Source organism: Balaenoptera borealis (assembly GCF_965194805.1).
Source record: "Balaenoptera borealis genome assembly, chromosome: 11".
NCBI classification, from domain to species: Eukaryota; Metazoa; Chordata; class Mammalia; order Artiodactyla; family Balaenopteridae; genus Balaenoptera; species Balaenoptera borealis.
Window position 1 is genome coordinate 33,455,784 of NC_138868.1, and position 19,501 is coordinate 33,475,284.

Sequence of the window (19,501 nt, forward strand, 5' to 3'; positions counted from 1 at the left end):
TTCCCCTTCCTTCACAGGCATCAGGTCTTCATTGAGGTATGAAGGCTAACATGCCTGTTCCTTATCATTCACAGGCTTTTCCACTAAAAAGAATTTGCACGACTAATCTTTTCTTTGTGTATGCTTCTTTGAGGCTCCAGCTAATACATTGACTGCTGTCTCCTCTCCTTGAGGTATAAAGAATCACTTACTATGGCACTATTTCTACTACGTCTTTACTATTACTAAGAATTGCTGACTATGAGCTATATTTCTACAACATTAAATAAAGTACAGATTGATTTGGAAGATCAAGAGGACAAAAAATTGATTTTAATTAAACCTGGACTAAACAGAATGACTTTTTTTCCCCCTAAGAAATGTTTGAGATGATATTCTTGTCCAGCAAATAGAACCAATGACTCTATTTGTTTCTTAAGTTTTATGGTCAGTCCTAGATCCTCATTTTGACACTCAATTGTCACTGCAAAACTGTGTAGATATCACATAGAAGGTACCAAAAGTGAAAATTTCATGGACTTCCAGGTGTTTGCTAGTGAGGAAATCCTGATAATCCAGTTAAGGAAGGAATCCAGAATATCATTTAGGAAAGTAACACTTAACTGGCTTAAAATTTTTCTTTTTCCTTTTTGGAGATGAAATGTTAAAACATCCAAAAATACCTAGAAGTTTAAAATGTGTTCTTATTTTCTTATTCCAATGTTTGCATTTATGTTTTAGGGAAAAAAAGTCACTAGATGTCTAGATTTAACAAAAAAAAAATTGGCACTAATATTGTTTCTATTCAGTTGAAACTATAAGAAGGGAAAACTTACCTCTTCTGCATGTATTCCACACAGCTTGTTTCCTGACAAGAGTTTGTGTTTCAAGCTTTTATTCTGAAGAAAGAAACATAGTTTTATTGCTAAGAAGTTATAAAATATTAAAAATTTCCTTAGATATGTCAGCAGCATTTCTCTATGTTTTGTTCACAGATAAGTCCTTCATGATATGAGATGTAGTGGATTTGCAATAAATTGAGTAGACTCTGTAGTGTAAAAGAATGTTTCTTTTATTTAATAAAAAATCTGACGTATTAGCATTAACACATTTATTAGAAAATATGGAACTTTGGTCTTACATTTAACTCTGTTTTATTATATTTACGTATGTTGTCTTATAAAATAATTTTAGTTTCAAATTTGTAATTGATACTAGTTTCTTAAAGCACCCCTCTAAACAGCAAACATTTATTTCTACCATCATCTGGATGCTGGTCTCCTTGGAATCTAGTCTAATATAGTCACAGACACTCTAGGGTCTGAATTTCCTTTAAACATTATGGTTTTAGAGTCCACTTATATTCCTGACACCTGTGCATTGCACTCAAAGTGCTTCTTGATGCTCAGAAACCATTTCATCTTCCAGACCTGAAAAGTGTACTCTATCTGCTGGACTTGACGTAGAAACATTCTTTCATAGAAAGAATGTTACTTTAGAAATGGAAGCAAAGTGTTAGCCATCTGAATCTAAACCCTTACAGTGAGTCAGTTATATCTCCCTCATTACACTCAGGCTTTTCTTTGTCCCATAACTGAGCACCTACTCTTCTTTTAGACAGGCAGGCTAAAGGAGAGCAGAAAACTTTGTAAAACCCACAGGATTTAGACTTTGTACTGTCTCTACAGGAGCAAACAATGTAATGGAAAGTACATCTCATACATAATGGCTCTAAAGAGAGTCAATTTGATGAGCATCGTAAGCAAATTGAACTAAATTTATGCAGCGTGAATGAATAACTGAATGAATGAATACATCAAATTTAAGACTTCTTCATCAGTACCTTTTTTTTTTTTTTTTAGGTTCCATATACATGCGTTAGCATACGGTATTTGTTTATCTCTTTCTGACTTACTGCACTGTTACTGATGAACCTAGTGGCAGGACAGGAGTAAAGACATAGACATAGAGAATGGACATGAGGACACAGAGGGGAGGGGGAAGGTGGGGTGAAGTGAGAGTAGCATCGACATATATACATTTTATACATGTAAAATAGTTAGCTAACGGGAAGCAGCAGCATAGCACAGGGAGATCAGCTTGGTGCTTTGCAACGACTTAGAGGGGTGGGATAGGGAGGGTGGGAGGGAGGCTCAAGAGGGAGGGGTTATGAGGATGTATGTATGCATATGGCTGATTCATTTTGTTGTGTGACAGAGGCTAGCATAGTATTGTGAAGCAGTTATACTCCAATAAAGATACATTAAAAATAAATAAATAAAATGTACAAAAAAATGACTTCTTCACACACAATTCTCACCTGATTATGAACACCATTTCCTATTTTATTTTCCTGTCATGCAGACAGTGGGTACAGCTGCCTCAGTTTGAAAGAATCCTTTGTCTAACTTTTCCTCTTTAGCTAAGAGTTGAAATTGTAAAAAACTTACTTAGAATTTTAATACCTTGAAATGTTTTACACAAATGAGGAGTTATCTTGACTCACTTAGTAATGGTTTTTTTGCAAATATTTGTACTCATTATACAACAAAACACAAGATTAAGGTTTTTAAAGAGTATTTAATATACAGTGTTCCTGTATTTAAAAGCTCATAAACTATAATAAAGAGATACATACTGATGTTCTAACTCTGCAGTGTTGCTCAGTTTGTAGGTTAGAAAACATACCCTAGTTTTCCTTCTGTACATGTCTATTTATGATATTTTTGACATGTGTAATCTTAATTTTTTTTCTATTAAAATTGTCTATTTTTCTTTTTTGATTTATTGTTTTTGTACATAAGGGATATATCTTTACTATCTCTAGAGATCTGTTATTCACTTTGATTTTCATCATTTTTATGGCTATAGTTTTTTAGTGGAAAGACGGGTGAAATTCAAATAAGGTCTATAGTTTGTTTACTATATTGTATTAATGTTAATTTTCTGGCTCAATAATTGTAGTATCACTGTATGCTGTTACATTAGAGGTTTGGGGTAAAGGTACATGAGAACATTCTGTATTAATTTGCTACTCCAATGTTTGTAATGTCTTTCTGGATCTGACAGTTAAAGCACAAGCAAAAAAATAGCAAGTGGGACTGCATCAAACTAAATAACTTCTGCATAGCCAAAGAAACCATCAACAAGTAAAAAGAAAATGTACGAAATGGTAAAAAAAAAAAAACAAAGTTGCAAACCATATATCTGATGATAAGGGGTTAATATCTAAAACATGTAAAGAACTCATACAACTCAATAGCAAAAAAAAAAAAAAAAAACCTAATTAAAAAATGGACAAAGGACCTGAATAGACATTTCTCCAAAGAAGATATAGAAAAGGTCAACAGGTACATGAAAAAATCCTCAACATCACTAGTCATTAGGGAAAAGCAGATTGAAACAATAAAATATCACTTCATGCCTGTTAGAATGGCCATCATCAAAAAGACAAGAGATAAATGCTGGCGTGAATGCAGAGAAAAGGGAATCTCTGTGCACTGCTGGTGGGATTGTAAATTGCTACAGCCACTATGAAAACAGTATGGAGGATCCTCAAAAAATTAAAAATAGAACTACCATATGATCCAGCAATTCCACTTCTTGGAATATAACCAAAGAAAAAGAAAACATTAACTTGAAAAGATATCTGTACACCACCCCCGTCCCACCCCGTGTTCATAGCAGCAATATTTACAGTAGCCAAGACATGGAAACAACCTAAGTGTCCACTGATGGATGAATGAACAGAGATGTTGTGATATATATGTATGTAAAACAGCCATTAAAATGAGGAAATACTACCATTAGTGAAAACATGGATGAAATTTGAAGGAAGATAAGTCAGATAGAGAAACTAAATAAAAAGAACCAAACTCACAGACTTATGATTACCAAGGTGAAGGGTACAAGGAGGGGTAATTGGAGGAAGGTGGTCAAGAGGTACAAATTTCCAGTTATAAGATAAATATGTTCTAGGGACGTAATGTCCAACATGATAACTATAGCTAACACTGATGTATGACATATAGAAAAATTGTTAAGAGAGAAAATCTTAAGAGCTCTGATCACAAGGAAAATACTTTTCCTTCTTTCTTTCTTTGTTTTTTACTGTATCTATATGAGAAGATGGATGGGCTAAACCTACCATGGTCATCATTTCACAATATATGTAAATCAAACCATCATGATGTACTCCTTAAATTATACAGCGATGTATGTCAATTATTTCTCAATAAAACTGGTAACAGTTATCTCAAAATAGAAAGTGAAAATAGCTAAAAAATAAAATTAAAATAAATAAATAAAATTGAGACAAGTTTAGTGAAGTACATCTAATATGAGGCCTTATGAGTTAACACAAACCATCCATACATGAATAAATTTATTAGAAATGATAATAAAGTTAATAACATATCTCAGAATTAGTGTATGTAATCTATACTACTTAAAAATTGCATCTTCATTTAAAGTTTTTTATTCCCTTTTTTCTTTTTCCTTCTTTCTTCCTTCCTTTCTTTAATTTATTTTTCTTTTTTTCTTTTCCTTTTGTTCATTCTGTTCAATGCTGAAGTGATAGATAAAGCAGTGAATATTTCTCTTCAAATATGTGTGATAGACTTGGACAATGCAACTGGATTAGCACAAGGAAGATTGTCCTACATGGATATCCTGTGGCCACAACAAAAATGAGCAGTGATTATGTTGTGTGTCCACAGTCTGCTGTGGCAGTTGATAATTCTGGGCAACTGTGTAAACAATATATTTCCATATAAATGTCATTTCCAGAGCTTAAGAATTAGACTATTTCACTATTTTGAAATAAATCCAGAAATGAGGATAATTAATTATAATTACCCAAAATGGGGCCAATTGTGGGATACAAGGAAGACTTGTCAAGGCCCATATTGAGATAGTTCTTAACTGGCATGTTCTTCAGAAACATGGATGGCACAGAACATTGGAGAGGGAATGCTGATTCTCAGACAATTCACTGATTTAACCTTTCCACTCAATGTTAGTGATCATATTCTTCTTTAATCCCAGAAAGAACTGACTTGTTATCATTTAGGCATTAAGAACATAGTCTTTACAGTTTTGTAATCAGACTTGTATCATTTTATCTACCCTCTAAACAATGGATCTCATCCCTATCAAACTTAATGGTGCTTTTACAAGGTCTAAAATAACAACGTACACATGTAATTATGCCCAAAATGCTAGGATCCAATAATGATTATGCCTCGCTTGAGGGGACATAAGAAAAAGTAGATTAAAAGAATTATAAAATGTTTAGATGTCTGTTTTTCTTGCCTGTCATGCTTCTACTATCCGTTCTTCTAATAACTGTACCTTGCTTTTTCTTGTGAGAAATATTTTTCCATGCTAATTCCACGTGGCTTGTGTGACACTAACTTTACCCACTCTATCAAGGGAAAGGATGAAACTCAAGCTCAGCCAATCAAAGGCTTGATCCAGATTTGGTAAAGTAACATAAAATTGCTGGTAAGACTCAAATATAAAACTTTCATTTTCAAGAATTATTGAGGAAAATGTGCTGAGGGTCATCACTATGTCAGAACTCACCTGAGACTGAATATAACATAGAAAAAGAACACACGAGTATGGAGAAATACTAATTCTGCTGATGTTCTTGGCCCCTCTCCTCTGTTTTATACTTGCCTGAAGCTAGTATGTATACTCCTGGGTTTTTCAGCTACATGCTTCTAGCACCAGTTGCTCTGTTCTCTTGACACCATACTTAAATCTTTTTTTCCACCTATCACACATAATCGTTAATTCTGTCACTGCCCTAAGATTCAGAGTAGCCACTCCCTCCAACAAAAAAAACAAACATCCAAGCTTATAGCTAATGCTCATGCTTATCAGGATGTGGGCAGAGAACACATCCACCTATTTTGGCTTCTCTAAATGAAAGGCAGACTCTGCTTACTACCCACTAAGGGAATGTCTCCCAACTGGATTCTGTACAAATTTGGGGTGGCTTAAAACAAATGCCCCTACAGCCTTCTTAGGAACCTAGCTTCTTGGGAATCTACCTAAAATGCCATTTAATATCTCCCCTTATCTATATGATAAAACTCAAACTCAAATCTGATAGTAACAAAATATTTTTAATAGTTAGATCTGCTAATCTAGTTTTGATTTTTGCCTGGGAACTTAAAACATCACATTTTCAGTATAGCTTACATCGTAGCTCAAACCCAACAGACATTCTGGGTTACAAAACAGAAAGAGATATAAATCTCTATTATCTTGCACTACGTAAACGTAAAAATTCCAAAATTACTATGAGTTTCCATTTTACATTGTTCTTTCAAATGAAATTAGGTATTAATCAGGATTTTTGCTTGCAAATAATAGAAACCAATAATGGCTAAATCAAGCAAAGTATGAATTTATTGTGAAGATTTCATGTAGGATAAAGAGAAAACTTGGGGAATAAGGTTCAGAAAATAGGCAAGAACCAAGTAGGAGGAGGTATCCATAATTATAAGACAGGAATAGAGTTACTGTGACAGTTGAATGAGAAGCTGTAAATCAGTGTACTTAATTACAAGGTGGGTTGATGAGGTCTCAATGAATTTTCATGGTAAAAGTCAAAATCTGGGGACACTTAGGATTGTCAAATATAATAAATTATGTAAATGTGTTCATCACATTATTTTCTGGATTTAAATAAAATATACGACTGCTGCCAGGCAGCTGAAAACATGTGTTAATGTCTCCCAAGTGCAATTAAGTATAAACCAAAAGTAAAAGCACCTGCAGTGGTATTCAAACTAAAACCAGAGATTTCTGCGTCTCACTGCAGGAAGCATCTCCTATTTTAAAACTTCCTAAAACTGTGCATAAACCACTATATATGAATGCTTGAGAGCCACATTTGTTTCAATTTAAATGTATTTTTAAAATGCCTGAAAAATGGACATGTCCTTTCAAATATGGTTGCAACTGGAAAACTTATAACCCATATAAAGAAAAGCAATAGAGTTTAGGGGTAAGATGTGACTTAAATACTTTGCTTCTAAAATATTGGCAGATGTTATAATATTTTATAAATTCCCTAACAGTCTCTTTCTGAGAACATCTCAGGAAATGGATGGGTTACTGGACTGAGATCTAAACAATGAATGCGTATTTCATCAATTCTTGGGATGCACAATTTTTTTCTCTTTTTAATGTTTCTGAAATCAGGACGTGATCTATAACATTATGCACTTTTCATTTAGTATTTATGGTTCCCTCTACCCCAAGAAGTTGTTAAGTCACAATCCACTTTAACGACTGATGACTCCTTAAAATTTAAAGATTATTTCTGTTTTAAAATAAGGAGTGAAGAGATCAATAAAGGGGAAACACTCAGCTGCATAGGAACTAGGGAAAATAAGAAATTTGTATAAGGTCTTTTTATTTATTCTAAGCCACACAGAAGAAAAAAGTAGAATTTCAAAATGGATAAAAATAAAATTGTCTATAAAATAGTTTCAAATTGATAATGGAGAAAAAGGCCAGAGGGAATCAGCCACCTATATATATTAAAATAAAAATACAGAGCTTTATACCTTTGGTCAAAAAAACTCCTTAGATGTTCTCTTTTAGATTATAGTAAAATATAATGTAGGCAGCAAGAAAGATACTTCGTTGAAAACCAAATATTTACACTACGTTTTTAAAATCATTCCTTTGTTTAAATATAATGTTATGATTTAAAATCTATATGTGGACTCATTGCTACTTTAATTAAGATTTACATTTTTACAGAAAGATTTAGAATTGAGTAGACATGAGTGATAGGATCATCCTATAAACACTTAAAACCACCCTACAGCCATGCAATTATCCAAGTGATGGCAGATACCCCAGATGAGTGTTGGCCTTGCCAACTTGAATTCTCAATTTGTTGCAGGTGTAACAAAAGTTTTACAAGTGCTCAAAGATTTCGTCATTGAGATTATCTCAGGAACAGGTTGAGATACTGAACTTGGCTCTAATTCATTAGAAAATTTAAGAGTGATTCATGAGAGTTTTATTCTTAGCACAAAACTAGCTCTATCTAATATCTAGTGTAAGTCATTTAACCCCTAGACACTCAGTGTCAACATGTGTGAAATAATGAAGAATATCTCAGATTTCTTGCAGCTTCAGGACTATTGAGAGGGGACATGAGGGACGTAAGATGATGATTTTTTCTGATGTCAGTTAAAATATAGTTATAATACATTCCAATTTACCAAGTATAGTAATTAGATATTCTCTGTGCCAGTCAGCACAGAGAATATCCCATACCTAGAAGATCACTTTTCAAATAGTATGGATATAATATTGCACAGTGGCTGGGCTTTTAGGACAGAACACCTGTATTTAAATCCCACTTTTTCATAAGCTCTGTGATTTTTGATGCACCTCGTAACCTCTGGTGCCTCTGTTTTTCCACTCATAAAATGAGGTAACTATCATGACCAATGGGGTTGTTGTATTAAGTGAGATGATATAAACAAAACATTTATAACATGACTGTCACATGGTAAGTGCTCAATAAATATTAGCTCTTATTATTTCAATAAAATTCAGTTTGTCTTGCAAAAATAGAGAATACTCTTTTTGATGATTATGACAGCATTCCAAGAAGGTTCAGAGTTTTGGCATCTCAATTTTTATATATCCTATTATTTTAGAAGATGACAGATAAGATTCTAGCTCTTGAGCCCTCTAATTTCTCGTACAGATAAAAGTTTATTGTGGAAGTCACTGCTCTCAGTAGTATTTCTCTTTATGTCTGATTTGGTCTTCCTTTAAAATAGACAATTCTCTTGGAAATAGAACCTGCTTCTGCTGCCATTGAAACCCCCTTCCCTTATCAGAGAGTTCTCATTCTAATGGGTTAAAAAATTTTGCTAAATATATGAGATGTCATTCATTCCAGAAATAACTTCATGAAAGAAAGCATTAATATTCTTTGTTTTTAATAAATTTATTTATTTATTTATTTTTGGCTGCATTGGATCTTCATTGCTGCATGCGGGCTTTCTCTAGTTGCGGTGAGCGGGGGCTACTCTTTGCTGTGGTGCGCAGGCTTCTCATTGTGGTGGCTTCTCCTGCTGCAGAGCACAGGCTCTAGGCATGGGCTTCAGTAGCTGTGGCATGCAGGCTCAGTAGTTGTGGCTCACGGGCTCTAGAGCGCAGGCTCAGTAGTTGTGGCACACTGGCTTAGTTGCTCTGCAGCATGTGGGATCTTCCCGGACCAGGACTTAAACCCGTGTCCCCTGCATTGGCAGGCGGATTCTTAACCACTGCACCACCAGGGAAGCCCAGAATTAATATTCTTGTCAACAGTTATACAAACCTTTCATGTACTAGTAATGGAGCTAAAACAATCCCTCTCTTCAAGGAGTTCACAATCCATGAAGGAGTCTGACAGTGGCACTCAAAGTCTCTGCAGAGGCACCTACTCAGGGAATGATATTGAACTGTCTTTAAAAGTGTAAAGGAGCAGCCAAATAATAAGAAATGGCAAGAGAGAGAGAATAGTATGTGTGCTAGACCACAGGATGCTCAAAAGAGTTGAGAGATAAGATGGGAGAGGTGCCTTGGGGTTAGTCAAACAGGGCCCTGTATGCCATTGAAGCCATGGCACTGAATGTTTAGCATGAAAGTCACATGATCAGATTTACTTTTTAGAAAAATAAAGTAGGAAGAATTTGGGATTTCAAATTCAGTAACATCTAAAGATTGTCCCCATATAGGTTTACTTAGCAGTTAAGTTTTAGGCAATATTTTGTACAGAGAATTAAAAACTCATACAACTCAGTAACAAAAGAAAAAAATCTGATTAAAAATGAGTGAGTTCTGATATGGTTAACTAATCTATGACAAAGGAAGCAAGAACATACAATGGAGAAAAGACAGTCTCTTCAATAAGTGGTGCTGGGAAAACTGGACAGCTACAAGTAAAAGAATGAAATTAGAACACTCCCTAACACCATACACAAAAATAAACTCAAAATGGATTAAAGACCTAAATGTAAGGCCAGACACTATCAAACTCTTAGAGGAAAACACAGGCAGAACACTCTATGACATAAATCACAGCAAGATCCTTTTTGACCCACCTCCTAGAGAAATGGAAATAAAAACAAAAATAAACAAATGGGACCTAATGAAACTTAAAAGCTTTTGCACAGCAAAGGAAACCATAAACAAGAGGAAAAGACAACCCTCAGAATGGGAGAAAATATTTGCAAATGAAGCAACTGACAAAGGATTAATCTCCAAAATTTACAAGCAGCTCATGCAGCTCAATATCAAAAAAACAAACAACCTAATCCAAAAATGGGCAGAAGACCTAAATAGACATTTCTCCAAAGAAGATATACAGATGGCCAACAAACACATGAAAGAATGCTCAACATCATTAATCATTAGAGAAATGCAAATCAAAACTACAATGAGATATCATCTCACAGCAGTCAGAATGGCCATCATCAAAAAATCTACAAACAATAAATGCTGGAGAGGGTGTGGAGAAAAGGGGACCCTCTTGCACTGTTGGTGGGAATGTAAATTGATTCAGCCACTATGGAGAACAGTATGGAGGCTCCTTAAAAAACTAAAAATAGAACTACCATACGACCCAGCAATCCCACTACTGGGCATATACCCTGAGAAAACCATAATTCAAAAAGAGTCATGTACCAAAATGTTCATTGCAGTTCTATTTACAATAGCCAGGACATGGAAGCAATCTAAATGTCCATCAATAGAGGAATGGATAAAGAAGATGTGGTACATATATACAATGGAATATTACTCAGCCATAAAAGGAATGAAATTGGGTCATTTGTAGAGACATGGATGGATCTAGAGAGTGTTATACAAAGTGAAGTAAGTCAGAAAGAGAAAAACAAATATTGTATATTAATGCATGTATGTGGAATCTGAAAAAATTGGTATAGATGATCTTATTTACAAAGCAGAAATAGAGACACAGACGTAGAAAACAAACATATGGATACCAAGGGGGAAAGGAGGGGGTAGAATGAATTGGGAGATTGGGATTGACATATACCCACTATTGATGCTACGTATAAAATAGATAACTAATAAGAACCTATGGTATTGCACAGGGAACTCTATTCATTGCTCTGTGGTGACCTAAATGAGAAGGAAATCCCAAAAAGAGGGGATATATGTTTATGTATAGCTGATTCACTTTGCTGTACAGTATAAACTAACACAATATTGTAAAGCAACTACATTCCAATAAAAATTTAAAAAAAAAAAAGAATTTAAAAAAAAGAGTGAGGAACTGAATAGACATTTTTCCAAAGAAACATATAAATGACCAACAGGTACGTGGAAAGGTGCTCAACGTCACTAATTATCAGGGAAATGCAAAACAAAACCACAAACCACAATGAGATATCATTTCACACTTGTTAGAATGGCCGTTATCAAAAAGATAAGAGATAGCAAGTGTTTTTGAGGATGTGGAGAAAAGGGAATACTAGTGCACTAAAGCTGGGAATGGAAATTAGTGCAGCCACTATGGAAAACAGTATGGAGTTTAAATAGAATTACCCTATGATCTAGCAATCCCATTTCTGGTATATATCCAAAGGAAATGAAAACAGGACATAGAGAAGATACTCCTAGGTTTACTGCAGCATTATTTACAATAGCCAAGATATGGAAACAACCTAAGTGTCTGTCAATGGATGAATGGATAAAGAAGATATCATATTGAGTATAGATCTAGATGTTGGGTTGGCCAAAAGGTTCATTTGGGTTTTTTCCATTAGACCTTACAGAAAAACCCAAATGAACTTTCTGGCCAACCCATATATACACACATACATTTTGGAATATTATTCATTCATGAGAAAGAAGGAAATCCTGCCTTTTGCAACAACATAGATGGACCTTGAAGGCATTATGCTAAGTAAGATAAGTCATATAGAGTAAGACAGATACTGCATAATATCTCATATGTGGAATCTAAAAAAGCTGAACTTGCAGGAAAAGAGAGTAGAATAGTGATTACCAGGAACTGGACAGTTGGGAAAATGGAGAGATATTGGTCAAAAGATACAAACTTCTAGTTAGAAGATGAATAAGTTCTGGGGATCTAATGCACAATATTGTGGTCTATGGTTAATGATACTGTATTATATAATTGAAAGTTGCTAAGAGAGTAGATCTTAAATGTTCCCACCACAAAAAAAAGAAATGGTAATTATGTGAGGTGATGGGGGTGTTAGCTAATGCTGTGGTAGTAATTATACTGCAATATATAAATGTATCAAGTCAACATGTTGCACACCTTAAACTTAGACAATGTTACAATTATTACTCAATAAAACTGGAAAAAATCACTGAGTGTTGAGTGTGTGTATTTAAACCAGCATTTGTTAAATGCTTATTTTGTGCCAGGTATTGTACAAAGTGCTTTACATATATTATTTCATTGAATCTTTGCAGCAGCCCTACAGGCAAAACATTCTTAATCATTTCCATGTTAGAAATGATCAACCTGAGGCTTAATTATGTTATTTAACCTGCCCATGGTCAAGCAGCTACTAAGTGGTAGAGCTGGGATTTGTCCAGGTTTAACCTCTGCCAGAACCCATGATCTTCATCATGATGTATAGTTTTTACTAATTCTCTGTTTGTGGAAAAACAAACAAACAAGCAAAAAACAATAAAGTCCTGGATTTCTACTGAATAATGCATGGGCAATAACCAAAATGTACATAAACATGGAATTAGTCTTTGAATTTTTAATTCCAGACACATGCACTTTCACCAGCCAATAAAACCCCTCCAGGCAATAAAATAAATTATGGTTTATAAACTAACTTTGCCCCTAGAGCAGTAACAAGGCAAAGTAAATTTGTTGTGAAATCATTAGGAAAGATCAGCTAATTCACTTGCAATTACTCCTGAGAATATTCTCTTCCTGATTTGCCCAGTTAAGACTTGAACACCTGCCACCTTCTCTTTGCAATTCTGGGAATTCCCAGCCCCAAAAAGCCAGTTCATCCTAGGAATCCACCTGAGAGACTTATAGCAATTGAGTAAAACTCTTTTTTTGGAGTTTTACCAAAATTTACTTTACTATTTCCTCAGCCCCGGGATTTAAAAGAAAAAGTGCTGGAACATTATTTCCACATTCAAATACAAGTGGTACAACTGCATAAGACATATCAACACTATGACATTTAAAGCTAATGTCATTAACTTTAAAAATTGTTTTGTTCCATCTTTGTTAGTCACCATTGCATTTGTAATGACTAAAGGTCATCAAATCTTACTTACAAAAATAAATTTGGACCCAGTTTACTATTTATGATTTAATTGAAGCTTGCCAAATATTGGCTGTTGTGAGCAATTCCTTTTAAAGTTAGTACTAGCAAAGATCTGATGTTATAGTTCAAGTCAGACAATAAAGTTTAACTGTTAAAATTTCAAAGGAAGATAATTTATTTAATACTTGGGGTTTCTGTTTTCCTCCCAGGATCACTGGAAAATTCCTGTGAGGTGTGGCAGGAAGAAGAATAGGATTACCATTTGCTTTTATGCTCCAAGCTGACATAAATTAGTCCTGTTGATGGTTTTACACATTGAAGTGATAGGGGCATTGATAGAATAATATTTTGTTTTAGTATTACCATAAATCTGACTCCACTAATAAGGGATGTGTCTTATTAAAGTGAAAAAGAGACCAAGTTTTTTTTCATATATTTTAGCCTGAATTTGGTATACAATTCAATATGTATATATATCCATAAGCAATATTTGCACTTTTTAAAAATGTTTGATCTCACTGCTGCTAAATTCATGGGGCAATTCCTGGTTTTTGTCTTTTTTGTTTTATTATCAGGATCTAGAGAGTGTCATACAGAGTGAGGTAAGTCACAAAGAGTAAAACAAATATCATATATTAACGTATATATGTGGAATCTAGAAAAATGGTACAAGCAGAAATTTCTGAGACACAGACATAGAGAACAAATGCATGGATACCAAGGGGGAAAGGGGTGGGGTGGGAGAAAATGGGAGATTGGGATTGACACATATACGCTATTGATACTATGTATAAAATAGACAACTGATGGGAACATACTGTATAGCACAGGGAACTCTACTTAATGCACTGTGGTGTCCTAAATGGGAGGAAAATCCAAAAGGGAGGGGTTATATGTATAGGTATGGCTGATTCATTTTGCTGTGCAGTAGAAGCTAACACAACATTGTAAAGCTACTATACTCCAATAGAAAATAATTTAAAAAAAAAAAGGATTTGACACATTCCCCCTCCTTGAGATATTCTTTTTTCAACTTGTCTTATGGAACACCTTATTCTTTGTTTTGTGTTCTATCTTTCTTTTTAAGATCCTCAATGGTCTTTTGTCAATCTCCAACACTTCTCACACATCTCAAATCTGGAGTAACTCATGGCTGAGTACTAGGACATTTTCTTTCTTTATCTTCACTACCTCATTGATTTCATCCATGATCATGGTTTTAAATACAATCTCTTCTCAAATCCAACGGCTAACTCATCTATCATATGTAGTCATCTCAAATTTGAGGTATCCAAAATTAGTATCATCTTTTCCCCAAGCCTTCTTCAACTATAGTCTTCTCTCTCTCAGTTAAGGATGGTACCAACTTTCTGATTTTTCCTGCTAAAAATCTTGGAGCATTCTTGACTCTTCACATTTTGTCACTATGTACATAAGTTACTCAACACATATAATTGGCTTCATGATAAGATACATATACAGAATTAAATATTGCATCTGCATGATTCTCTCCAGTCTCTTTTTCAAGAACTCCTGTTAGAGACATATTACAGACTCTCAATCTTTTATCCATGTCACTTATACACAGACACACACACACACACACACAAACATACCTTTTTATTTGTGTGAAATTCTAAACCCTCAAATTATGCTATGAGTTACTATTTCTCTTTTCAAACTTGTCCAGACAATAGTATTTGTTTCTAAAATAGTTTTATTTTTATTTTAAATTATTCCAATGTTTATAAGCACATTTTTTTCAAGGTTAATAACTTTTAAATTTTATATCCACCCCTTCCTTTATTTTCTCTTTTAACATTTTACAAAGAATTGACATTTTTCATATTCTTGAATTTATCTTTTAGATTTACCTGAAACGCTTATTTTAGCATTTTTATCTGTGCAGCCAATTAACGCAATTGTACTTTTTTCCCCATAGAGGCCCGTGTGCTAAGGCTACAAATAGTAGTGTATGTAGCCTGTTGCTTATACAGGTTGCCCTAAGGGACAATGGAAATAGCTCTTTCCAGTGGACATCCATATGTGACCTCATGCTGTTCCCAATCTAGGCTCTAGACAGGTATGCAGGATGCCTTTGGAAACCACCAGGGCACAGTGGCTGGGATTCACATTGACTAAAACATCATGTCCATCCACACCAACGTGCATAACAAGAACAATGTGACTGAGGCTCTATGCAGGGCTAACTTCAAGTCCCCTGGCTGCCATAAATTCCACATCATCAAGAAGCAGGGCTTTACCAGTTTAAGGTGAATGCATTTGAAGAGATGGTGTCTGAAAAGTGGCTCTTCCAGGAAGGACCTCGAGTCATACATATCCCCAGTTGTGACCCCTTGGACAAACAGCAAGCTCTGCACTAGTAAGGGCTTTGACACTGCCCCCTCCTTACTCACAGCCACCAATAAATCCTCTTCATGTAAAAATAAAATGAAATAAAATTTTTGTCAGATTCTTCTATAGAATTATCTACACTGAATTCTATTTGTTAATTTTATTTACTGTCTTTCTTAGCCCTAGGATTTTTATGTATTTTGGAATTCGGTATGCAGATTCATTTCGTGATGGAGTATTTATTTATTTATTTATGTTTTAATTTTCTTTATTTCTGCTCATCAGTACTTGCCTAGTAGTTGTCCAGTTGGCTCTAGCTGCTCTTCAGGTTCTCTAATATTTATAATACTAAAAGAAAGTATGCTTTGAACTCATGATCTTGTGGCTTAGATCAAACATGTTAAGGGTGTTCACAGAGGGACAGCTCATACAAAAGCTCCCCTACTTATGGCTATCAAAACTATTTAGAGTGCAGGTGAATGAGTCTTTTGCTCTTGGAGGAAACGTCTGTGTTCAGAGTGCACTCTGAATGCTGTGGACAAGGCAGCTGCTCACATGATGCTGCTGAAGGATTTCATGTCAAATTTACTTCTCTCCGTCTCAGTTTTGGCCTCTAGTGGTGTCAGAAATTTCACCATTAAAGTCAGAACCTTGGTTTTGATTTTATTCATTTAATCATTCATCTATTTATTCTTTAAATATTAAATAAGTGCTCCTGTAACCCACGTATGGTAGGTAAAAAAAGGCATTAATATATATGTATCAATGTTCTACATCATATATCATTAGGGAATTGCAAATTAAAACAGCAGTGAAATTCCACCGCATATCTATTAGAATGGCAAAAATTCAAAACACTGAGTACACCGAATGCTGCCAAGGATTTGGAACAGCAGGAACTCTCATTCACTGTTGTTAGAATATAAAATGATACAATGACTTTGGAAGACAGTTGGCAGTTTCTTATAAAACTATATATATTCTCTAACATATTATCCAGCAATTGTGTTTCTCAATGTTTACCCAAAGGAGTTAAAAACTTAGGTTCACATAAAACCTTCGCAAGGATGTTTATAGCAGCTTTATTCATAATTTCCAAAACTTGGGAGCAACCAAGATATTTTTCAGTAGATGAAAGAATAAATAAACTGTGGTATATCCAGACAATGGAATATTATTCAGCACTAAAAAGAAATGAGCTGTCAAACCATGAAAATACATGGAGTAAACTTAAATGAACATTACATGTCAATCTGAAAAGTATACATTCTATAATATTCCAACAATATGACATTCTGAAAAGGTAAAATTATGGAGACAGTGAAAAGATTTTTATTTGCTAAGGGTTTGAGGGAGGGAGGGATGAATAGGCAGAACTCAGAAAAATTTTAGGGGAGTGAAATTATTCTCTATGAGACTGCAGGGATGGATTATGTAATTATACATTTGTCAAGACCCATAGAATGTACAACACCATGAGTAAACCCTAATGTAAGCTTTGAACTTTGGGCGACAATGATGTTTCAACGTGGGTTCATTGATTATAACAAATGTGCCACTCTTGTGTGGGATGTTGACAGTGGAGGAGGCCTCAGGTGTATGGAGATATAGGGTATATATGGGTATCTGTACTTTCCGCTCAATTTTGCTGTGAAACTGAAACTACTATAAAATATAAAATCTATGAAAATGAGGAAACAAATCTGTTGAACTTTATTAAAAACAAAACAATATCTGACCTCATAATCAACAAAGCAATAGACAAATAATCGGTATATTCACCGATATATTAAACCAAGTATATTGGATCTTCCATATAAAATATATATTCCTTGAGGAATATCAGCATGATTGTGTAACTGGATGGTTATTAATAAAAATATTTTAAAAACTTTATAATAAAACTACCTTAATATTCATAAAGTGGCCTTATACCATAGAGAGCTCTTTGAAAGTTCCTAAAGTAGATTAATAGTTAAGAACTTAAGATCTATTGAAATAATGGACAGTATAATAGAGATCACAAATTAAATTATAAATATCATTTTTGTTGTTTATTAAAAATAATGAATAAGCATACTAAAGAAAATATTAATAGTTTTTCAAATTGAGATATTTTTACAAATGTACAATTTTAAGCAAGTAAAATTTTACAGTCGATTGTATTTATCTTCTCTGGTCATTATACACATACCAACAGCCCCCCTACACATTACTCACTCATCCTGCCCACCTTATAGACACAGAGAGATAGTCAGATCTAGCTTCATCTCTGTTCCATTGTACAAACCTATCTTGATACGACATCTGTTCCACCTCTATTTTTTTTGCAAGTACCCAGTCATTCTTTTCATTATTGCTAAATATCTTTACCAAGAATAACTTTTATTTCCCTCGAACTAGAACCAGAAATCTTTCAGCTGAATGAAAATTAATATAGTTGAACTTTAAATGCATTAACTCATTAAGTATTGATGTGTCATTCATAAGGTAAGTTACGAATATTCCAAATAATAAAACCCATGTAACAGTGAAATAAGGACACACAGAATAAGTGAATCTCTTAAGTCACAGGGCAGATAAAAAACAAAGCCAAGATTCAAACCCAGGTTCTGACCTCCAGCAGATCCCGTCTCCATGGTCCAGGCTCATAAAAGCCTTATCCTTGCCTCCGACCCCAAAATGCAGCTATGTATATAGCGTGAGGAATTCTCTCCTGTGAAGCAATTACTGTCATGCTATACAGAGCACTTTCCACAATGCAGACACCTTTGAAAGAACGTACTGCTGCCTGGAGGGTTGCCACGGTAAAGGAGAAGAAAGAAGGCAGGGAGTCTTCCTCTTAAAAAAAAACAAAACAAAACTCAAAGCAGCTAAGAAATGTCCAGTGCTAGGCAAAGCCTGAGTTACGATAACAAACGAGATGCAGTCTTCACCATCTAGGATTTTACAATCTAACCCCTATGTGGGTAGAGAATGAGGGGAAGCCTACGACCTTGAAAGATATCAACACAGTTTGCTTACCTACCAAACTTTACTAGGGACTTCCTATAAGCCAGCGTGTCTCAAAATATGTTTTCACCTGCAGCAGCAGCAGCACCTGGATACTTATTGGGCCCAAATTGACCCAAACTCACAGAATCAGAAACTCTGAGAGTGGGGTTTGGCTATCTACATTTTAATAAGCACATCAGGTGATTCTGCCACTCACTCAAGTTTGAGAAACACTGCTGAAAGCAAATGTAATAACTTACCCCCAATTTATACAGACACAATCTAGTGGGCATTCCATTTCTGGTTTTGTGCTCACAGCTAAATCCCTCTCATTCATATCATGTAGAAATATTTTAAGTTGACTACTCCCATTCTTTCACCTTCACCACCCCACCTTGAATGATTTTAAATAATACAGATTATCTGAGTGACACTTGGCTACCTTCAAATGCTACTCTAGCATTGTTACTAAGCAGCCTGCTCAAATATGGTAAAAGCACACACATAAATCTTTCTGGCTGCAGTACTGTGATGGGGTTATTTTTCATGATGATGGGAATATGATTCAAAAAGCCTTTAACATAAACCTTGCACTGTATACTCTCCATGAATAGTAAATCAGCCATCCAAATAACTTTTCTAGTGTCCACTTTGGCAGACATTCCCTTTGTATTTTGTAAGGGTCTTGGACCTCAACATTGCCCCTGCTTGACTTGCAGTTATGTTTTCCAGCAAACTCATCAGGGGTCTGACATCAAATGTAGACTGGGCTAATGTTTTCCACTCAAGGTCTTTTGGCCTGGAGTTCACTCAAGTCTCACTTAAAGCTTAGAGCTGAAGGTAGT

General features: G+C 34.7%; 1 protein-coding gene across 3 annotated transcripts in view; it reads right to left on the bottom strand.

The window, feature by feature from the left end:
• The window catches only part of LUZP2 (leucine zipper protein 2), a 911,611-nt gene that overhangs the window by 133,892 nt on the left and 758,218 nt on the right, over positions 1–19,501 (bottom strand). For all 3 annotated transcript variants that reach the window (XM_082342495.1, XM_082342494.1, XM_082342493.1), the window contains exon 6: positions 816–878. In XM_082342495.1, the coding sequence (XP_082198621.1) occupies positions 816–878 (63 nt within the window). The remainder of the gene's footprint in view (positions 1–815; positions 879–19,501) is intronic.